The sequence below is a fragment of the Vombatus ursinus genome, unplaced genomic scaffold, assembly GCF_900497805.2.
Source record: "Vombatus ursinus unplaced genomic scaffold, bare-nosed wombat genome assembly UNPS02008996.1, whole genome shotgun sequence".
NCBI classification, from domain to species: Eukaryota; Metazoa; Chordata; class Mammalia; order Diprotodontia; family Vombatidae; genus Vombatus; species Vombatus ursinus.
The window spans coordinates 569,732-593,553 of record NW_020948774.1 but is presented as its reverse complement, the minus strand read 5'-3'; the positions used below and the strand labels follow the sequence as shown (position 1 = coordinate 593,553).

The 23,822-nt window shown below is 42.9% G+C and overlaps 1 protein-coding gene across 2 annotated transcripts; it reads right to left on the bottom strand.

Annotated features, from left to right (window-relative positions):
- Window positions 1–8,471: 8,471 nt before the first annotated feature.
- On the bottom strand, window positions 8,472–23,186 carry MCRIP1 (MAPK regulated corepressor interacting protein 1). Of its 2 annotated transcripts, none has more exons than XM_027850210.1 (5): window positions 23,083–23,186; window positions 11,340–11,435; window positions 11,071–11,189; window positions 10,028–10,129; window positions 8,472–9,730 (listed from the first exon to the last, which is right to left on the bottom strand). In XM_027850210.1, the coding sequence occupies exons 2-5, from the start codon at window positions 11,345–11,347 to the stop codon at window positions 9,666–9,668; spliced, it is 294 nt and encodes a 97-aa protein (XP_027706011.1). In that variant the 5' UTR covers window positions 11,348–11,435; window positions 23,083–23,186; the 3' UTR covers window positions 8,472–9,665. The 2 variants fall into 2 exon arrangements, with proteins under 2 accessions (XP_027706011.1, XP_027706012.1); XM_027850211.1 differs by having other exon boundaries at window positions 11,340–11,432; window positions 23,083–23,170.
- Between the last annotated feature and the right edge of the window lie 636 nt (window positions 23,187–23,822).

Sequence of the window (23,822 nt, the reverse complement as noted above, 5' to 3'; positions counted from 1 at the left end):
GTGAGGAAACTGAGCCTCAGGGAGGTTAATGACTAGCCCAAGGTCACACAGCTAGTAAGTGGCAGTGCTAGGATTCAAACCACAGATCCTCTGACTACATGGTCCAGTGTTCTTCCCAATGGATCCAAGTGTATAATGGGGACTTCTCAGAGAAGATCTGTGATTGTCATATATGTATTGTGACTATCTCTGTTGGGATATTTAAACTTTTACTCCTTCCAGGGTTAGGGCAGGAAGTAAATGGGGTGGGAAGGTGATGGGGAGAAAAGAGGGAGAGAGGGCCTGACCAGGGAACTAAACAGCAGTCAGTCTCCTTGCCTCTCCTGCTCCAACTGACATCTCCTCTGGGAAAAGCTCTGGTCAAGGCAGCCTCCCAAAGCTTTCCCCACCAGGGTACGCTGTGGGATAATTTGAGGCAGTGGTTTTCCGGAGTGGGCCAGATGCCACTGACCTTCAGAGGTTTGTACAACTCCCTGCCCCTTGGAGCCTTAGTACTTGTCTCTACCTGGAAGTGGAAATAACACCACTCACAAGGATTTGGCTCCCACCCCATACGCCTTGTCCCCCAAAGAAAGAGAAAAGGGCTGAAGACAAACTGGGAAAGGAGGAAATAGATCCCCAAGAATTCCTTTCAATTTCTTTACTTATATAAGGTTTCCCACCCACCCCAATCCTCCCTGAAGATGAGCTCCATAATCAACTAGACGGGATTGCAGGGTATGAATGAGTAATCTAGGCCAGCTATGTGGCACAGTAGATAAAGTGTTGGGCCTCGAGTCAGGAAGATGAGTTCAAATCCAGCTTCAGATACCATACTTTTTAGCAAGTCACTTAACCTTGTTTGCCTCAGTTTCCTCATCTATAAAATGAGCTGGAGAAGGAAATGGAAAACCACTCTAGTATCTTTGCCAAGCACACAGAAAACTCATTTTCATTGCCTGGAAGTGCCCTACAACAACAGGCTGAGTGGGATTCAGGAAGCCAGTTTCTCATGGCCTACGAGCTGCCATTTTGGGCAAGGCCTCCTTATAAAGGAGAACAGCCATCTCCTGGCCTTTTCCCTTTTGCCTGTTTGAACTTTCCCCAGTTCTGAAGACAGGCAGCAGCAGATGATTGGACCTGCTCCTGCTTCTGGAAACCTAAGATTTCCCTGGAATAAATTCTGAGATGGTAGTATAACAAGCCAAAGAGAGAAAATGATCTTCTTGGGTCAGGTTCCTAGGATCAGACATGGTCTATGAAAGCCTAGAGCATTCTGAGGGCCCTGGGCCACAGGTTACATCTAAACAACACAATGCTAAAGCTGAAATGACCTTTAGAAAGCCTCCAGTCCAACCCCTTCATTTTACAAAGGAAACTGAGGCACAGGAAGGGGAAGGTTACATGGCTAGTAATGGGTGGCAAAGCTGTTCCAAGATCCCTTTCTCTTTATTTCTGATGTCAATCAGGTCCCTTCAAGCCCCAAAGAAGTCTGATTCATTTCCAATGCTGAGGGAAACCATTTATTAAATCTTCTAGGGGCAGCTAGGTGGTGCACGGCAGCTAGGTGGTGCAGTGGATAGAGTACTGGCCCTGAAGTCAGGACGACCTAAGCTCAAATCCGGCCTCAGGCCAAATACTTGACACTTACTAGCTGTGTGACCCTGGGCAAGTCACTTAACACCAATTGCCTAAAAAAAAAAAAATTACAAAAAAAAAATCTTCTACCCTTCAAATAGGCTATTTGTGAACTTCAGTATGTCATAGGTTCTCCTCCAGGCCAATCTCTCTGTACCTTTTTTTTTTTTAAAACCATACTCTGGCACTATCAACTCAGCTGACCACTAGCTTGCTAATTTTTACATAACTCTTTAAGGCTGGCAAAATACTTTACAAGGATTATTTAATTTTATTCTCACAACAACTCTGGGAAGTAGGTACTACTATTATCTCCATTTTGTAGATGAGGAAACTGAGGCAGACAGAGGTTAAGTGACTTAGCCAGGGTCACACAGCTAGGAAGTGTCTGAGGCCAGTCTTGAACTCAGGTCTCTCTGACTCCAGACCCAGGGATCTATCCATTGTGCCCCCAAAGTGGCACAATACATTTTTTGACAATCATCTTCTTCTCTGCCCTTTCCTCCACCCATCCACCTTTCTCCCCCTTCTATCATTTAAAAATATTCAAGGACCCACATTTATGCTTTTAACATAAAATCTTGACCCATAGGGTCATAGAGGTCATTTAACCTCTCTGGGCCTCAGTTTCCTAATCTATAAAATGGGGACAATAATAGCACCTACCTCCCAGGGTTGTTACAAGAATAAAATTAAATAATATTTGTAAAGTGTTTTGCAAACCTTAAAGTGCTTCGGACAGGCATGGGATGGCCAGAGTGACTGTGGTTCAGACAGAAGAAGGTACAAAGAGATTAGCCTGGAGGAAATTTGGGATAATCATTTGGGAGGGCAGAAGATAAACTGACAAGGCTTAACGTTTATATATAAATCATAGCTTGTATTGATACAGTACTTTGGAATTTACAAAGCACTCTTTACACATTATCTCATTTGGTCCTCACAACCCTAGTGGGGTAGACAGGGCTGGCATGGTTATGTTTTTAGAGAGGACACAGGCTCAGAGAGGTTGTGATGCAGTGCATGTCACACAGCAAGTAAGAGAGGGACTTGAACTAGATGTCCAATTCTCTGGCAGCTACCTCTCATTTTGATGGGAGACACAATATTGAAGAATATTCCATAAACTTTGGCAGGGCTTGAGATGTTTGATTCCAATTTTGAGAAAAGTTTTACTGTGGGTAAAATGCTATCAAACAACATCACACGTTCTCTTTTGTGAAGAGCCAATGTGGCAAACTTCATTGTTGTCTTGTTTTAAGAAATTGCCACAGCCACCCCAACCTTAGCAACCACCACCCTGATCAGGCAGCAGCCATCAACACAGAGGCTGAGCCTCCATCAGCAAAAAGATTATGACTCGCTAAAGGCTCAGATGATGGTAAGCACTTTTCAGCAATAACATGTTCTTAAAGTATTTTAATTTAATTTAACTATTTTTAAATTATTGAATTTTTTGACGTAATACTATTGCATACTTATTAGATGACAGTGTAGTGTAAACATAACTTTTATATACACTGGGAAACTGACAAAATTCACGTGACTTGCATTATTGTGATATTCGCTTTATTGCGGTGGTATGGACCTAAACCTGAAATATCTCGGAGGTATGCCTGTACTCATCTGAGTTCCTACTCAAACTGCTCTTCCCAGGGTTACCAATAATCTCCTAATCGCCAAATCCAGGGGTCTTTTCTGTTCTCATACTTCTTGACCTCTTCGAAGATTTTGGCACATTTTGACCATGCCCTTTCCCCTGGTTACTCTCCTCTCCCTTGGCTTTCATGATACTACTTTTGATTCTCCCCCTACCCTCATCATTCACCTTCACTGGATCATCACCCATCACTAACCCAGCAAGTCTGCACATGTCTTTTTGTTCCTAGACCCTCTCCTCTCTCTGGGTGAGCAAAGCAGTTCCCATGGATTCAATTATTACCATTCTGTGCATAGCTCCCAAACCAATATCCCAGACATCTCACCACCTGAACGTGCCATAAGCACCACAAATTCAACATGTCCTAAATGGAATTATACTTGTTGTTCAGTAGTTTTTCAGTCATGTTGATGAGGATGGGATCTAGACCCCAGAAAGGAAAAACCCTGGACTTTCCCATCTGGTCAAATCTCTGGTGTTCCCTTGAGGCTATAATCCCATCAACTGGCCTTTCATTGTGGCTACACCCAATCTCCCCTCCCTTGTACGCTGGGATTCGAGCCACTGTGCAGATTTTCACAATCTAGCCAATAGCCCACAGATGCTCAGATTCCTTAAAAGTCTGGTTAATATGGCAAATCTTCAATAAACCTTGTTTTTGGCTGAAAGAAGGCTGGGTTGAATTCTTTTGGGCAGGACCTGCGTGTTGTGATTTTGGGATTCCAGGACCCCTAACCTCTAGACCTCGTCAATATGCAACTCTTCATGACCCCATTTTGGGTTTTCTTGGCAAAGATGCTGAAGTGGTTTGCCTTTTCCTTCTCCAGCTCATTTTACAGATGAGGAAACTTAGGCCAACGAGGTTAAGACTTGCCCAGGGTCACACAGTTAGTGAATGTCTGAGGCCAGATTTGAACTCAGCAATATGAGTCTTCCTAACTGCAGGCCCATTCTACCCACTGTGCCAACTAGTTGCACTAGGAATTATATATTCTCCCAAAATTCAACCTCTCCTCCAAATATCCCTATTTCCATTGATACTACTACTATCCTTTCAGTGCCTGGGGCTCATAGCCTTTGGAGTCATTCTTTATTCTTCCCTCCCCTCTCATATCTACCACCAAGCCTTGTTAATTTTACTACCACATCTTGCATTAGTGTCCTTCCGTCCACTGACATGGCCACCATCCAGACTCAGGCATTCATTACCTCTGCCTTGGACTACTACAAAAGCTAATTGATCTTCCAGCTTTCAGTTCCAGGTATGTCCCCTCTCTAATCCATCTACCACACAGTTGAAAATTTAAAATAAATACAGTGAAGTCCAAACATGTTATTCCCCTGATCAAAGATCTTTAGTGGCTTCCCGTTGCCTCTAGGGTAAAATACAATCTTCAGCCAGGAATGGAAAGCCCTCTACTAGCTCCCGCCTACCTTTCCAACATTTCAGACTATTCCTATATGCACATTCTATGTTCCAGCCAAACTGGCCTATTAGCTGTTCTCTGAACTCAATATTCCATCTCCTGTATTCATACCTTTGCATTCACCATCCCTTTGCCTGGAATCAGTCAATCCAAAAGCATTTATTAAGCATTTACAATATGCCAAACACTATGCTCAGCACTGGAGCTACAAATAAAGGTTATAAAAAAAAAGTTCCTGTCCTCAGGGAGCTTACATTTTAATAGGTGGAAACAATATGGAAATAAATACAAGATATCTACAGACTAGGTGGGAAGCAATCTCAGAACTAGCAGCTGGGGGGGATAGGGAACAAGCTCCTGCAAAAAGTGGGATTTGAGCTGAGACTTCAAGGCCAAGTAAGCTAAGAGTGGGAGGTGAGAAGAGGGAGCGTTCTAAGCATAGGGGACAACCAATGCCAAGGCACGAAGATGGGAGATAGAATATAACGTGTGTGAGGAATGGCAATTAGGCCAGTGTAGCTGGATTGTGGAGTAGATGGGAGTATAGTAAGAAAACTGGAAAGGTTCTTTCCTGCTTGGCTGCCTTCAAGTAAGGAGGCAAGGACAGTTGGAAGCCTTAACCCTACCCTGATCAACATAAAGCCATGGGCACACAGCCCTGCTGCTCTGTACCTGTTGTGTCTACTATTCTTTCCTGCCTTAAGTGAAGGAACACTAGAGATGGAATGGACTAGGTTACAACTTTGTAAGCTTCGAAAGATCAGGAGAACACGAGGAAATCCAGGAACTGGAGTTTATGTATGCAGGAGTCTGTGGGCAGCCAAGCCCATCGAGGAGTGAGGCCTCAAACAACTTGCTTGATATGGCCCAGCAAAGGATTGACGCCAAGATGCTGGTTTCTGAAAGGGAGGGACTTCATTCATCAGCTATGCCACATGTGGAAGGAATACTGATAGAACCAATACTTTGAAGCAACCAACTCAAGTGTGAGCCCACTCCCCCCCAAGGGGCTGAGGTGGTGGTGGTGGTGACATGGGGTGCCCCTAATTCAGGAGGGTATGTTTGTCTTTCTGTTCTTGCCTTATCGTCTCAATAAATAACCTCTTTGTAAAAAGCTTAAAAAAAAAAAAAGACTTGAGAAAACAGGAAGGGGCCAGATTAAGAAAAGCATTAAACATAAAACAGTTTTATATTTGATCCTAGTGGTAATAGGGAGCCCCTGGAGTTTACTGAGTAAGGTGGTAACATGATCAGACCTACAATTTAGGAAAATCCCTTTGGCAACTGAAATATGGATTACAGTGAGGAAAGATTTGAGGCAGGCAGACTAACTTGAAAGCTACTGTGATAACACAGTCAAGAGATGAGAAGATAACAAACTCTTAGAGTAGAGATAAGGGGATGTATAGGAGAGATGTTGTAAAGATAGAAATGACCAGATTTAGCAACCAAATGGATGTGTTGTGAATTAGAATACATAGAGAATGACACAGAAATTTTGAGCCTGGGGGTATGGTAGTGCCCTCAACAATAATAGGGAAGTTCAGAAGAGGGAGGGGTTGGGGAAAAGATGTGGAATACGTTGACTTAGAGATGCCTATGGGATATATAGACATCTAATCATCTTTATAGAGATAACTGATGGGGGTGGGAGAGAGAAGCCGATGAGATCATCAAGATAGGGGAGAAAAGGGGAAAGGATTTTGGGACAGAGTAATGGGGACACCCAAGGTTAATGGGCCTGACATGAATAAAGAACCAGCAAAAGTACTATGTACTCCCCGATCACTTCTACCTCTTAAACTCCCTGGATCCCAGTGAGGCTCAGCCCAGATACCATCTCCTACACAAAACTTTTCCTAATCTCCCTAGAGTACTGTCTCCTCAAAGTACTTGTATTTTGTGTGTATACATGCTGTTACCTCCCCAGCAGAATGTAAGCTATTTGAAATCAGAAAATATTTCATTTTTGTCTTGGTATCTATAGTAACTAGCACAATGCTTGTCACATAGTGGATACTTATTTGTTGAATTGAATTGAATCATAGAATCAGACTAATAGCTTATACCTGATGTTTTCAATTCTCAATCAATGGCAATCATCAGCTATGAATAAAGGTTGAAGATGACAGATATGGGAATCAGTGATTGAGCAAATGGTGGAAATTTGTTAACACTGGTCCTTAATCTGTAGTGACTAGGGTCAGCTCACTTCTATGTAACACCTTGACCTCCACCTAACTGTTAACTCCTAAACTGAAATGAACCACATTCTTTTTTTTTTTTTTGCTAAACTTTATTTTTTTTATTGAACCATTACCTAAACTGAAGTTGTTGCTTTTTAGCATCTATATTCAGCCAGTTCTAATCATAGTGAATTGGAATATCAACATATTGACAATATGTTGAACTGACAATATTCAATCCCTTGTTCAGGACATTCTTCGGCAGTATACAGCAGTCAAACGTTCAGGAGTGGAGAAACTGTGTCTCATTGCTGGCAAGTGCTTCGAAGGACTTGGTGAAAGTTTAGCAGAGAAAGTGAGGAAAAGGAACCCTGAGGATCCAGTGTTGTCCATGGACAGGAAAGGAGCTGTCACAAGTACCAGTGATGGTCAGGAGAGGCCTCCAGGTTGCTGCTGCCTCTGTTCTCCAGAGTCTGGTGTCAGGAAACCAAACCAATCTGATAATTGCTTGGTGAGTAGAAAGGATGCTGGATTAGGAGTCAAGAGGCCTGGGTTCTACTCTTGGCTCTGTCATTAACTCATTCAGTGACCTTAGACACATTGCCTCCCACCCTGCTCTGGGCCTCAGCTTCGCATCTGTTACATGAGAAGATCTCTAAAGTCCTTTCCAACTCTATGATCCCAACAATCAGTATTATGAAAGTACAAACAGGACTAATTCCAGCATCTTAGAATCCAGTTTTCTTAGGCTGTGTCTCCAGCCTCAAACCCATCACCATTTGATCCCAATGTCTCAGGGCATCCTGGAGGCCAAATTTCCTCCCTCCACGTTCTCAGTCCCTCCCCTCCCTGCGGCTAGTTATGCCTGACAGCAAGGGTGGCCACAGAGTGGGAGCTGGGATTCAGGGCAGGGCACATAGAGAGCTCCAGCTGTCAGCCTAAGCTTGGGGGAAGGTGACAGCATTGATACTGCTTGAGATGCCACTCAAGGCTGAGGAGACTATTCCGGGAAAGGGCATTCCTGAAATAAATCTTCATGGAGAATTCCTGTTTGAATTCAATTGCCTGAGACAGGAGGAATGTTCCATGTCTGGACAGACCAAAATGATGGTGATGTTTCTAGGTCAACCTAATGACAATCTGAGAACTCAAACCTCAGATTAGGTACTGCTTCCCGGCCACAGGTTTCTTGACAAAATTCAAAGAAAAGATGTCAGAAGGGATAGATCTTCTAACTAGAACTTTGTTTGTTCTCTTCCAGCAAATCTCTGGGGTCCAGCCCAAACACACAGGAAAGTTACTGTTCCCTCTCCAGTGGCACCACACCCCATAAGGAGTGGGGATTTTTCTCCTAAACTAAATGAGGTCAGGCTGGGTTAGGAGGGGATGAAACAATCACAGAAACCAAATCGGACTTAATAGTGAAACTGGTACCACTGTAAGGAGTGGGGAGCTCCTTATTCTTGCCACTGTTTTAGCCAAAGCAGGGGCCACTATTGACCAAGAGAGGACGATCACAGATTCAGTACTTTCTAATGAAAAGTCTAGTCAACAAGTATCATGGCAGCAGAAAAGATTTCATAAGTCCTTTGCTGGGAAGCATAGATTCTTTGAGCATATATATCATAGACACTGACATCTCACAACATTTGGATTCTCATGATCTTGCCAATAACCTCTAATTTCATTTTTTTCAACTCCAAAGTCCTAAAAAAGACAATGCACTCTTGAGAAATAAGATACAGTTTAAAAGATCCTTTCTACCACCTGCTGAGGCCTCATGATGGCTGCCCAACCCAAGGCCTAAGAGGAAAAAGGGCCTGATACCCAAGGTCCTAGTATTGAGTGGGCATCTCAAACAACATCAGGCCTGACTAGCTTGGCTAGAGAGGGGGCTACAAACTCAGCCAGAGGCACATTCCAAATGCCTAACCCCATCTTTATTTACAGCTCCTCAGGCTACAGAGTAATGGCAAACAACTCAGCTCTTGAACTGTAACAGAAAGAAAAAAGGGAACTACTGGTAACCCTCTCAGTAAAACTACCAGCTGGGAATAGGATAGACCAGGGAACAATACCAGCCACTGGGGCTCCTGAGGAGGAGGCTGCTGGTCTAGGAGAGACTCGACACAGCTGCCTGGTAACCCGTAGGGAATGGGTCCTAGAGGGCTACCCAGGCATGAGGGAGCTGGGGCCAACAGGGTTTGGAAAGCAGGGAAAGGAAGAATGGAGATTTCCCAGCTTGCCCAAGACAGAGGCAGTAGCAGATGTCTATAGTGGAACCAGGTTGTGTGGGGATGGAGTTACCACTACTTAACCTCACCTCCTTAGAGAACCAATTCGATCCAACTCCCACCCGTCCCAGATGCCCCCATATGTCCCTTGCTCCTTCCACCTTATCTCAGAAGTATAGGGAGAGATGAGAGGGCTGCCATGTTCAGCTGCCTGGACGGCAGACAGAGCTAGGCAGCTCCAGAGACATATAGATTAAGAGTACAGGAAGAGAGGATGGGTGGTGACAGGGACCAAGTCCCCCAAATCACAGTAACAACTTGGAACCTCCCTAAAGAAAAAGGAAGAAGGAAAAGGGGAGGGAGGGCCTTGAGTGCCAATCAAGTCCATCCTTGCAGGTACTCAGCCCAACATGAGCATGGCTCTTTACTTGCCCTGCCAGGGAGATGGGCCCAGAGGAAAGGGAGAAAAACCAACATAAATTCTGCAACTTTCAATCTTCCAGAGGCCATGGGGAGGAAGGGGGCAACCAGGCCACTGTCCTTAGGACTTCTTGGCATCTTGTGTGTTCCGGCGTTTCAGGTCACTCAAGTCAAAAGGTTTGAAAGCTGTTGGGTGCAGAGGGAGTTGAATGTCAGTTTCTGAAGAAGATCCCTGGTCTAATCCCACCTTCCCTAAGGAAACCTTAGGATCCATTCTATCCCAGTTTTGTATGAAACCAGTCTCCAAGCTGCCCCTGTGGGAAGATTCAGTCTGTCTCCTTCAACCAGATTTCTGAAAGAGGAAGCAAGTACTTCCTCAAGCACTTCCTTCCTAGCCCTGCATCTAAGTGGCCAATGCTCTCATGAGTTCAGAAGGGAAGCTAGGACTCAGTAGCCTCCCCATGTCCTTCCAGGGGCACTCACTCTTCAGGCTGGGGTTAGGGACCTTTTCCACATACTCCTCCACCAGGCCACGCTCGCTGCCAGACATCTGGTTCCGGAGGTCTCGTTCCACACACTGCCATGCTGCACAGGAAGGGAAAAAAAGTTAGGGACCAAGGCTCAAGATGACAGCAGTATGAATCTTTGGGGTCTGGTTGTCTAGATTTGACACATACACTGTCGTGACAGTTAAAATTACAAGTCAGACAAAGCTCCTTTTACTGCCTCCAGCCCATGAATCAACCTCTCTCAAAACCCACCTCTTCCAGGAAGCCCTTCCTAAGGAAGGCTCTAAAATGAATCCTTCACTGTGCCCTCTCAACCGTGATATACTTTGTTTTCAGGATATTAATCTGTACTCGTTGCCATGTTTTATAGGTTGTACTTGTGTTTCCTGTCTCCCTAGATAGATGTAAGCTATTTGAAGGTAGTAACCACACCATAGGATCACAGAACATAAAAATAATGGGGAACCCCAGAGATCACCTAGTCTGATCTCTTCATCTTACAGATAAGGAAACTAACACCTAGAGTGGTGAAGTGCCTTGGCACTTTAGTAATTACAATAACTAACACCTATATAGTGCTTTAAGGTTTGCCAAGTGCTTTACAAACATGATTTCATTTTCTCCTCTCAACAACTCTGAGAGGGAGGTGCTATTATTAACCCCATTTTATATGAAACTGAGGCAGACAGAGGTTAAATGATTCACCTAGGGCTACACAGTCAGTAAGGATCTGAGGCTGGATGTGACCAGATTCTGGTTCATTCTTTAGTAACCTCTAATAGCAACTAATTCAGGACTTTGCACATAAGAGGTGCTGGATCCATCATAGAATATGAGTGACTCCAATGTTGAGGGGATCTCCTTACAGAAGGGGGGACAGAAGGAGAGAAAATCTCCTTTGTGGGAAGCTGTTCTTTAGAACCAGAAGGCACTGAACAGTTAGGAAGAGGGCTTACAAAGAAAAGTCACAAGGTCACACAAGGGTGGGGACCCTGAGATAGCCATCAGATCACTCACCTTCATAAATGAAGCGAACGTTCTCCTCATGGGCCGGGGTGAAGATCTCACTGCTGTTGCTTGGAGACCGGGGACTACTATTCCTTTTGCCATTGTAGACAACTCTAGAAACAGGGGAACTGGGGACAAATGCCTGTGTGTAAATGTCTGGGAAAAGGGCAGGGTTTGGGGGCCACCTCCCACCATGGGCAAGAAGACTGATAATCCAGAAAGACCCTAGGGTCATCTGCTGTGGTCTGTCTCTGTGGCGGAGGTGACCCAAGTCTCACCTGGTCATAGCTGGGGGTGTCTGGTCTAATCACTCAACTCAAATGGTCTCCTTCTTGGCTTCAGTCTGCTGTTGAGAAGCTCTGGAAGGGCAACTGCTAGAGAAGGAAAACCAAATGTCAATGCAGGTTAACGGCCTCCCTCTAGCTGTAGCCTACAGCAATAATAAGGTGAGTTGGTGTGATGCTGGAGACCTTGCTTCCCTTCTTGGCATTTATGTCCACATTGTTAGTACGGGCGTGTAATCACCAAGTGTGGGGTCCTGACCAGGGAGCAAAAGAGCCTGGGGAAAGGATCAGTGTTCAGCTCTTTCTGAAAGAGGGTATGAACTAGAATCTAGTCTGCAAAGCAGTAAGAAAACAAAAACAGAAACACCTCAATGAAAAAGGTCAGTGAAAGATACAAGGTTGGGGGAGCAGTACAAAAGATGGATGTATTTAGAGAGAATGTTATTATTAGTAAAACACAAGAGGAGAAAGAAGTACTTTAGGAACACCTGCCGAGCAAGGTGAGATAGGCTCTCCTTCCCACCCCACCCCCTTTAAGCAAAGGAAAATCAGACACAAACACAGAATCCTGGAATTAGAACAGAGAGCAGAGGCCAATCTAATCCAATCTCTAATTGAACAATGCCCTCTACAACACACCCAGCATCAATCATCAAGCCTTTGCTTGAAGACCTCCAGTGAAGGAGAATCCACTATCTCCCAAGTCCAGCTCATTCCATTTCAGATAGCTTTATTTGTTAGAAAGTTTTGCCTTATATAGATCCCTACAGCGCTCCACTGGAGACTTCCTTCCAAGATAATATTGGAAGCATTAAAAATGACACTTTGGATCTGGCCATTCAACCACCTGAATCCACTTAATTGTATTATCATCTAGCCCAGAGGTGTCAAACACACGACCCACAACACCCCTGAACTTGGCACTAACCAGATTGGAAAATACTTAACAAAATAAATTAAAATACAATAAAACATAGATAATATTAATATATGGTTTTCTATGTCAGCATACAGTCCACAGGGATCTTTATGTAGAGTTTAGTGGCCCCTGTTTCTATTTGAGTTAGACACCACTAATCTATCCTACTTCTATCTCTTCCATAAAAGCACGACTTTGCGAATACCTTTCTTTCTTTCTTTTTTTTTTTTAAAGGCAATTGGGGTTAAGTGACTTGCCCAGGGTCACACAGCTAGTAACTATCAAGTGTTTGGTCTGAGGCCAGATTTGAACACAGGTCCTCCTGACTTCAGGGCCGGTGCTCTATCCACTTCACCACCTAGCTGCCCCAACAATACCTTTCTTAAAGCATTCTGCTGATCTAGCAATCCAATAGAAAATAATAACAATAAGGTTACTAGGGCAGATGATGAAACCATGCTGACTCATTTTGATCAGTGTTTCTTTTTCTAGAAATTCACTAACTATCCCTTTAACATGTTCTAGAATTTTGCCAGGAATTGAAGTCAAACACACTAGCTTATGGTCCACAGACTATTTTCCTTTGAAAAAAAAAATTGGGACATCTGTTCTTCTCCAATAACTCATTCTCCACAATCTTTCAAAGATCACTGACAACTTTGCCAATTTTTTATGTAGCTTAAGACTGCATTCATTTGGGCCTGGGTGACTTCAACTCAGAGAAACAGGCCCCACCTGGCTTCTATCATGGTAAAATAGAAGGAGGAGGGAGCAAGTAAAATTACAACAACCTAGTTGGGCTCGACCTAGTGGGATCCTGTCACTGACCAGTATTTAAAGCTACCTTTTGCTCTGGGGATTTCCACAGCCCAGGGGAATGGCTATTTTTAGTTGGAAGTCCTCAAATTAGCCAGACAGAGAAAAGCACTATACTGGTGACAGAGGGAAGGCAGAGGAAGGGGTAAGCTGACTGAATACCATCTAAGATGACAACCTAGGAAAGATGCACCCCAGGGTGACATCGCACCCAGGGTAAACAAGAACTAGTACCATCAATGCCCCCGTTTTAATACTCCACATAGGACACAGACAAGCATGATCTAGCCTGCCCTTGAAAAGCTCACTGGCAAAGGGGCAAGGAATGACTAGAGAAAAAGGAGTAAGGGAGTGAGAACTTCACTTCTCTATCTTTGGACATCTCTGGAGGGGAAATCACGCTTCTGTGGGTATTTGCACATAGGCATATACCCCAGGAGGTCGAAGTTAGGAAGAAAGTTCCAATATACACTAAAACATTTATAGAAGCATTTTTTCGTGTGTGGCAGCAAAGAACTAGAAAAAAAGTCAGTGACCATCAATCAGGGAATGGCTGAACAAATTGCAGTACATAAATGTGACTGAATATTTATTAACCCTATTTTGCAATGGATTATAAGAAGCAATGAAAACAGACGTGTTTTCAAGTCATGAGAAGGCTTATATGGACTGATGCAAAGTAAAGCAAGCAGAACCAGGAACATAATATGCACACTGACTATAACAATGTAAACAGAAAGAATAACAACTCCACCCCCTCCCACCAAATCAAAACTGAATCCTGAGTAATTATAATGAACAAGCTTGAACACAAGCAAAAGATAGGAGAATGTAGCTTCCTCTCTTCTTTGCAGAGAGAGAAAGTGAGTTATTGAAGTGGAAAACTGCATATACTGTCAAACTGGACTGTGTTGATTATTTTTTCTAAACTGTTTTTATTTCTTTTTTATTCTTTTGTTAAGGTATGGCTCTCTGGGTGGGGAAGAGGGAAGGGCATATTAGGAAACGAAGGTGATGTAAAATAAAAGGTATCAATAAAAATTTATTTAAAATAAAACTGTTAGCATCTGAAAGGCTATACCAAGGGCAGAAAGCAGATGTGGGCTTTCTTCACCCAGGTACTGTGACTACCCAGTTTTCAAATTTACATTAAACCAAACTATTATACATAAAGCTAAGGACATGAGAAAAATTAGGTAAGGTCAGAAAGAAATTTGAATAGAGGCATTAGAAAGAAGTAGGGATCAAGAAACTCCTGTCGCTGAATTTATAAGAATAAATCACACGATTCAGCATATTTACTCAGGGAATTGTAGAGTTAGAAGGGACCTGAAAGGTCATCTAGTCCAATCTCTCACCCCACATAGCTCATCTAGTCCAAGTACAAAGTTGACTGGGCTTTAATTGAGCATTGCCAACAACAGAGAATGTATTACTTCACAAAGCAAATCATTCCACTTTCGGAAAGCTCTAATTGTTAGGGACGTTTTTCCTCTGGATATAAAGCTGAAATCTTCCTCACTGTAACTTCCACCTTGTTACTACTCTTAGTTTTACTTTCTGGAACCATACAGAATAAATCTAATTCTACTTCCACATGACAGCCCATCAAATGTTTTAAAACAGTAATCACATTCAGAGTTTTCATTTCTCCAGGCTAAAAATCCTCAGTTCTTTCAATATGATATGCTTTTGAGTCCCCTTACCACTCTGTTTATCTCTCTAGTTTGTCAATGTCCCTCTTAAATGCCCACCTACTATCTCATGTGTATTACCTTCCCATTCAAAACACAAATTTCTCAAAGTTCAGAAGGAAAACACAAACAGGACAGCTCTGAAAATAATATAGTTTATTATATATTTAGGGGGGAAAAAAGCAAGCTCTAATGGAAATTCGTGTTTTCACATATAATCTTTCTCTGTTCTATTTAGTGAGGGTTTTGCTATTCATTAAATTCAGAATTTTTTTTTAAACCCACAAACTGAAGTACCAAGGCTGTGTTCTACTTTTGATGTAAATTCTCATCCCATCCCTGATGTTGGATACTCAATGAGTACTCAAAAATGAAGAAAAAAGCATTTTTGAGGAAGAAAGCATTTATTTACACTCCTTTCTGGTCTCCTCCTGATAAAGACAAGAACTCTTCACTGACCTAGATTTCAGTGAGTCTCTTACCAGGATATCTTTCTAAAACAAGAGTTCTAGACACCTTTCCTGGTACCTCTCCCTGATTCTACTTACTGGGTTCTATCCTTTTTAATACCTAGTGCTGTGATTAACACTGAAACCTGTACAAGCATCTCCCATCTGATGACTCCAGACTACAGAAGACACTAAGAGCCAATCCCTCTGCAGCCATCATTATATGTTACTGTTCCATTAAGTCAGGAGTTTTTACCCTTATTTGTTGTGGTAGTCTCTTTGGCAGTCTGGTGAACCCTTCTTAGAATATTATTTCTAAAAGCACAAAATACATAGGATTACAAAGGAATCAAAAGTTTAGTGAAAATAAAGATAAAAAAAAATAAAGATCCAATTCATGACCCCCTGAAATCTATCCATGGATCTCTAGTTAAAAAATCCAACACAAAATCTTTTCTTTTCCCTTAACCAGTGGTTCCTGTAAAGAATTCAATCTACCACAGTTGAAGAAACGTTTCTATTAAAAATGAATTAAAGACTTAGAAGATAAAAAAAAAGACTTAAAGGATAAAAAACAGTTCCCTGACCCAATGGGTTTCCCTACAACCCGACACTGACTCCAACCACAGAAGTTTAGTCACAGGTAAACAAAAAATGAATGAGAAGCATTGGAACAGTAGTTCTCAACTTTTTAAAGTATGATGATGGGTGGAGTCAAGATGTCAGGGAAAAGGCAGTCAATTCTCCTGAGCTCTTCCCCCCAAACCCCTCCAAACACCTTTAAATAATGCCATAAAACCATTCCTTGAGGAGCAGAACCCATAAAAGGATGGAGTGAAATAATTTCCAATCAAAAACAATTTAGAAGGTCAGCAGGAATGGTCTGTCACATCTGGGTGAAAGTAGAGGACAGGGGGCAGCTAGGTAGCGCAGTGGATAGAGCACCGGCCCTGAGGTCAGGAGGACCTGAGTTCAAACCTGGCCTCACACAAAACTCTTGACACTTACTAGCTGTGTGACCCTCGGCAAGTCACTTAACCCCAATTGCCTTAAAAAGAAAAAAACCAAAAAAAAAAAGAAAGAAAGTAGAGCACAGTCCAGCACAGCCCTGGCCCCAGCAAACCAGGAGCAGGCCTTGGGAGTCACTGAATCAGCAGTAGCAGCAGCTGCTTCCAGAGCTCTCAGCCCACAGGTGGTAAGGGGGTCAAACAACTGGTCAGAAGGAGATTACAGAGGTCTCTTTGCTGGCACTGAGGCAGGACTCTGTTGCTTTGCCCATACTCAGATTTGGATTGCAGCCCTGGGTGGCAGTCTCAGGGCAAGGAGGAGCACTAGCCCACCAGAGCTTATGGCCATAGTGGAGCAAGGACCCTCGTCCCGGTTCCAGAACAGAAAAGAGTGCTTGTGGTCATTCACAGACCAGAGCACAGGCCAGAAGAGTAGTAAACACACCTCTCCTTAGATCATTCTACCTTGGAAGAACTGAAAACTTACAGGACCCCAGAAGAAATCTCTGAAAACAGCTACAGAAAACCCCTAAAGCTTGGGACAGTGCCCCCTCCACCCTGGAAGCACAGCCCTACTTTAACAAAGACTTAAAAGTTAAGCTGGGAAAATGAGCAAAAAGCAGAAAAAAATTCTGACCATATAGTTAGTATGGTGACAAGGAAGATCAAAACACATACTCAGAAGAAGACAACAAAGTCAAAACTCCTTTACATCCAAAGCTTCCAAGAAAAATATGAATGACTGTTCTCATAGAAGAGGTCAAAAAGGATTTTGAATATCAAATAAAAGAGTAGAGGAAAAATTGGGAAGAGAAATGATAGTGATGCAAGAAAATCATGAAAAAACAAGTCAACAGCTTGATAAAGGAGACAAACAAATACTGAAGAAAATAACACCTTAAAAAACAGACTAAGTCAAATGGTAAAAGAGGAACAAAAAGTCAACGAGGAGAAGAATGCCTTAAAAAGCAGAATTAGCCAAAAGGAAAAAGAGGCACAAAAATTCACTAAAGTATGATGATACCCTTTTAAGATAAACTCTCAAAGACCCGTACAATAGAAATTGTACTACATTAACCAACTGAAAAAATACATAACTAGAATTGGAATTTAAGTTTCTTGAGGGAAGGGGTTATTTTCACATTATCTTTTATCCCCACTGCTTAGGACTATGCCTGTTACAACACAGTAATAAATGCTTTTTGACTGATTGATATGGACATTCTATAACAAATCTGTGAGCCTCAACCCCTACTCCGGGTTAAAAACTACTAGGAAGGAAAAAAAATCTCCCCTGCTTAATTTATAAAACCTCATTGTTAAGGGGCATGAAAGCCCCAGCGTTCAATGAAGGCATTGGAATAAATCATTTCTAATACTCTTTTACTATCCAGAACCACAATTCAACTGGTTTCAGTGTTCCAGAGCTTAGTGCCACAGAAAGTACCCAAGACAAACTCTCTTACTTTCTTTAGAATCACTCACTGGGCTTTCTCAGGACACAGACAGGCATCTCTAATTAGTTAGTATCATATGTAGGAGAGAAAACCAAAACAGGCTAGAATAAATTATGTTTTCCTTTTCACAAATGTCATAATACTCCCACAGTTTCAAATATCAATTCTATGCAGATAACTCCCAAATTTTTACACAGTATCATGCTGTAAACTGCCTAGTGGTTATTTCCATCTGCATTAAGGCACTGAATTTGGTGCCATCTCTCCAAAACTGATATGCGTAAAAAGGAAAATGACAAATGTTAGAGGAACTAAAAGAAAACTGGCACATTGAAGCACTGGTTGATGGAGCTGTGAATTGATATATTCTGGAAAGTAACTTAGTACCCCAAACTGATAAACTATTCGTACCCTTTTGCTCTGAGTTAACACTTACTACACCTATACCCTTAAAAAAAAAAAAAGAAGGAAAAAGAGACCTATAGGTACAAAAATAATTATAGTAGCTCTTTTTGTGATAGAACTGGAGACTAAGGGCTGCCCATCAATTATGGAATGGCTGAACAAATTATAGTATATGAGTATAATGGAATACTATTTGCCAAAGGACAGTTTTGGACAAACTAAGGAAGCTTTATATGAACTGATCTGGAGTGAAGTAAGCAGAACAAGGAAAGTAATTTATACAATAACAACAACAATATGAAAACAAACAATTTTGCCTTAAGAATCTGATCAATGGGATGATAAATTATGGTTCCAGAGGGTTCCATGATGAAGCCCACTACCCACCTCCTGACAGAAAGGGGATGAACTCAGGCTGCTGAATGAGACTTAAACTTTTTGAACATAGGCAATGCAGGAATTTGTTTGACAATGCATTTGGGGGGAGGAAAAGTAGATTTTTGTTCATTAAAAAATTTTTTTTAAACAAAACAAAAAGGTAAAAAAATGACATGTCTAAATTTGCCTCTTTCTCAAACTATGGCACCACCATTCTCCTAGTTACCCAGATTCAAAACCATGGAGCTATTTTTTCCCCTCTCCCTTGCCCTCTCCATCCAATCTTCATCAAGCCCTATGAGTCTTCCTTCAGCATTATCTTTACCCTCAGTCTCCTGGCTCATTCTTACTCCTACCACCTCAGTTCAGGCCCTTATCACTCAGTTTACTCATCTGTAAAAATTAGGGGTGGCACTAGATGATCTCTAAGAGCCCTCCCTCTCTTAGGATCTCTGATGCTCTGAAGCTCTGACTTAGCGTTTTACAATAGTTTCCCAAGTCCCTCTGTCTAGTGCCTCAGTCATCCCCTCAATTCATCCTGCATACTACTATCAGATTAATCTTCTTAAAAGAAAGCTTCAGTATTTTTCACTTTGTGTTTGAAACCCCAGTACTTAGCACATAACATTTTAAAATATTTCAAAAAGAGAACTACTAAAACTTTTAAAAATAAAAAATGCAGAAAGGGAAATGAATAGAATAGTTTTGTTACTACCTTATTCAGTTTCATAAGTAATTATTTAAAAAATAAACTGTGCACAAGTTGTTTCTTATACAATCCTTATTCTTCCTTATCCTCTGTATATTGAAATGCTTGATAATTAATTTGACAAAAGAAAATTTTTAAAAAATTGAAGGCTCAGAATTACATCACGTGTATACAGCCACATCTTTAAGAAACAAAAAAAAAATTGCTAGAAGCCTCTACCTATCCTTCCACAGCTTGACCCTTCAGTGTATCTTTTTTACAGCACTCTTCAGGTCTTCAGGCACTGAGACTCACCTATATCAGTGTGACTATGTAGAGACTGGGTAATTTGACCTCCTGTGCCAGAGATGTTATACCAGTCCAGATGTAAAATGAATTTATTTAATACTTTCCCCAGAGTTTCAATCCTGAAATTCCAGCTGCTACTAGATATCTATCTACAACTGATATCCAGCCACATTTCAAACTCACGAAGTTCAAAATTAAACTCATTACCTTCCCTCCTAAACTTAATTTCCTTCCTAACTTCTTTCTTTTAATGGTACCACCATCTTCTTGGTTCAATTCAACAAACACTTTAAAGTACTTATCACATATAACAGGACACAAAGACAAAAATAATCCCTGCCTTCAAGTAGCTTACATTCTACAGACACCCAAGTCCTAAGCCTTTTCTCTTTACCTCATCATCAAAATAGTCCTATCAGTTCTATCTCTGAAATATTTGAATATTGAAATATTGCTCAAATCTATTTTCATTCCTACTGCCACCATCCAAGTTCAGTCCCTTATTACCTTTCATCCACACCTCTGTAATCCCACCTCTTATACTTATTCTCTGTGTGACCTTGGACAATTCACTTAAGCTCTCTGGACCTCAGTTTCCTCATGTATAAAACGAGGGGATTGGACTAGATGGCCTCAAGGTCTTTTCCAACTTTAAATTTATGAACCTGTATGAGAGCTTCCCAACTGGTTTTCCTGTCATTCCCTCACCCAAGCATCCAGGACCTTGCTGCCCACTTAACTTTCCTAAAGTACTCCTATTCTGATCACATGACTCCTTCAGTGGTTTTTGCCTTTGGCTTTCAGAATAAAATTTGTCCAGTAATCAAAGCTCTCCATGATGAATCCAAAATACCTTTACTGCCTTATCAACACTACTCTCCTTCACAAACTCTAAGCTCCAGCCAAAATGAAAGTACTCAGAAGCCTCCATTCTCTTTCTGCTCTTGCCTATCTTGGCTCACACCACATCCTGTTCCTGATACCTGAAATGGACTCTCTTTCCCATTAATACCTTCCCACTGAAATCTGTTTCAAGTCTCACTCCTTCCAAGAAGCTTTTCTTGATCCCCCTAGACAGAATGACCTTTCCCTCCTCAAACTTTTCTTAGAACTAAATAAGGATTTCTCTTGTACACTAACCCATGTTAATTTGCATTACAGTTATTTGCATACACATCTCATCTCCTTTACTAAACTATAATCTTCTTGGGCTCAAGAGCTATGTTTGATTTCTTTTTTTTTTTTAATCTCCTGGCATCCAGCAATGTGCCCTACACTTAGTAGAAACTTGGCAACGATTCCTGAATTGAAATATTCAAAGGCCTTCATATATATTCTCACAACCTCAAGACCTCCTAAGAAAGAAAGAAGCAAATTCAATCCATTTCGACTTTACTGGAGAAACAAGTACAAAGTAATTAAGCAGTATTTCCAAGATCCCACAGTGAGTAAGGTCACACCAGGGAGATAAATCCAAGTAACTTGAATCATGTTCAAAAATGCTTCCTAAGGATAAAATAAGGATCTTCTGCTTTGCAGAAGACAGACAAGTGGTAGTCCTGGAAGTGGAAGCAATGTTTCCTGATCCCCACCCAAATTATTCATGCTTGGATTCTCATATTCAGTAAGTAGAATGGAGCAGCGGTGTAGTGCAAAGAGAGCAGGCTCCAAAGACTGGAGAATATAGATTTGAATCTTGTACCTTCTAGCTATGTGTGATCTAGCAAGTAATTTAATCTCTCTACATCTTAGGTTCCTCGATGTAAAATGGATAATATCTTTAGTAACTTACCTCACAAAATTGTTGTGAGTATCAAATAGGTGAGTAGTTGGTGCAGGATAGATAAAGGAACTTTAGAAGTGTCCAAATCATCCTGAATTCAAATCCTGCCTCAGACACTCACCAACTCTGTGACCCTAGGCAAGTCACTTAACCTCTTACCTGCCTCAGTTTCCTCATCTGTAAAATGGAAATAATAACAGCACCTACCTCCCAGGATTGTTGTGAGGATCAGATGAGTAAATATCCCTTTGAAAATGATAAAATACTAGCTATTATCATCAAATGAAGTAATGTATATAAAGTACACTACAAACCTTAAATCATATATGTAACTATACATATATAGTTATCATACACATATTTATATAATTAAACATAATATATAGTTTTCATATACATATTTATATGATTTAAGGTTTATAATATACAATAAACATATATAAAATCATTCTGTCTCCAGGCCTCTGAACATTCCAGTTTAAAATAGTCAGATTAAAAATCTAGAAGGTGATCTTCAGACTCCAGCAACAACAGAGCTTCGTAACTTTATCAGAAAGTTGATACTGAATTGGGAGTCACTTGGATATCCAAAAGTAAAACTTGCAAATTTCTCAGCCTCTTGTTGCTGCTTCCTGCCACCAAGGAAGAGCAGGGGTGACAGTCCAATAGGGTATCTTAACAACTAAATACTAGGAGTTCCAATTCCAGCTCTATCATCAAACTGGCACTGATAAATCTCCCTTGGTATGAGGAAGTTTAAAGGGCATACTTGTCAAACTACCTGGTGACCACTGAAGTATAAGAGCAGATAAAGCAGGGTTTGCACATAGTGAAAAAAAAAAAGCATTGGACTAAAGCTGACTTCTGGGTCCAATTCCATTCTCTACCCATGTGCGCTCCCAGCAAAGTTACTAGACCCTTATTTTCCTCATCTGTAAAAAGGATTTGGTCTAGATGACTTCTAAGGTCCCTTCTAAGATCAGACTGGTCCCAGATTCATATTTGGTGGTTCTTCCTAGTTCCTCAGTGAATAATAATACCCAATAATACCACAAGACAAGGACCACAAGACAAGAGGAGGCTCTTCTGCTTCAAAGGAGTTGAGAGGCACCTGCTTTCAAAAGAAACCCACTCCCAGGCTTCAGGGATTACCTGCTCTTGCGGGCAAGTTTCATGAACATTCTACCCTGAAAGTCAGGCCAACCCTCTCCGTGCCCTTTTGCACTATTCTGAAAAGCCCAGCAGTAGCTAAGTTTGAAGTTACACCCCTCCGACAGGGAGAAGAACCTGGGTCTGGTCGGCTCCCTCTTCTACATCAGCAAGAGGAGGGAACCGGTGATATTTCCTGTGGACAGCAGAGGGTCCTAACACCTGGCTAGGGGAAGGGGACAACCAAATGGAAAGGATCCCCAGGTACATCTGTTCCCTTCCACACACCAGCAGTCCTACTCCTGGCCCTCGACCCAAATCTCTGGAATACCACCCCACTACATCGCCTATGCCCTGGAGTCGCGACATGACTATCTCGTCCCGGGGTGGGGGTCCCCTCTCCCCCAGTTAGGGGTTATACAACATGACAGGTACACTCGTGTAGGTCACGCGGTAGGACTCCTCGAGTGGGAGGGGGCGGGGCCCACCTCCCGACGTGACGTGCCGGTCGCATCGCGACAATGCGGAGGGGGGGTCGTATCGTGACATAAAGGGGGGGTGGGAAGAAAGGGAGGAGGCGTGGCCCAGGCCGCGTCAGGGGCGGGGCGATCCCCACAGGTTTCCGGCGCGAGCCCAGTCCCGCCCCCCAGCCCCGGGCCCCTAGCCGCCCCCTGGCGCCTCACCTCGCCCAGTTTCAGACACCGCCACCGCCGCAGCCGCTTCCAGCTGGGAGGCCCGAGCCGGAAGTGACGAGACAGAGGGGCCGCGCAGGCGCAGGATGGGGGGAGAGCCCCCATGTGATTGTTCGGCCCGGGCGGGCCTCTCTACCAGTAGCCCCAGGGTAACCTCGGCCCCGAGGTTAGCTGGAGGGGGTGTGGTCGTAACTGGACGCCCCGCCCCCTAAAACGCCCCGCCCCCCTCCCTGCGCATCCCGGACCCCTGGGGGTAGAGAGCGGAAGGGTAGGATCTCGGAAGAACTGGAGCCTGGCTGCCGGTGTAGGGCGGCCGCCTTCCCAGCTCCCGGGCCTCAGAAGACAGGAAGAGCGGGGCGGGGCAAAGAGGCAACAGTGGTCTGTGGAAATCACATTTATTGAAAAAGTAAAAATTATTCAACGATTTAAAAAAACAAAACACGAAAACGTCCTGTAGAAAAGCCAAGCTCCGGGCGGGGCAGCACAGAAAAGCGGGGCCCGGGGCGGGGAGGGCCGAGCGGAGCTCGCAGTCCCTTACCCCCAGCAGGATTCCGCGAGCACCGCTACCCCCCGTCCCCTGGGGCCCCGGACCTCCTTGACCTTGGCCTCCCCGTCAGGGGTCTCTCCCGCCGGGGCTCAGGCGTGCGCACGGGCAGGACGCCCAAGCCCGGGGCGGGGGGCTGCGGTTGGGGGTCCCCGCAGCCGCACAGCCAGTGCACCCCTCGGGGCTT

What these genes read in the sequence shown, in the direction of transcription:
- MCRIP1 (XM_027850210.1), bottom strand. An exon ending in CGTTCGCTTCATTTATGAAG is followed by an intron (nt 10,130 to 11,070) that starts GTGAGTGATCTG and finishes CTTCCTGTGCAG; the next exon opens with CATGGCAGTGTGTGGAACGA. An exon ending in CCCTAACCCCAGCCTGAAGA is followed by an intron (nt 9,731 to 10,027) that starts GTGAGTGCCCCT and finishes TGCACCCAACAG; the next exon opens with CTTTCAAACCTTTTGACTTG.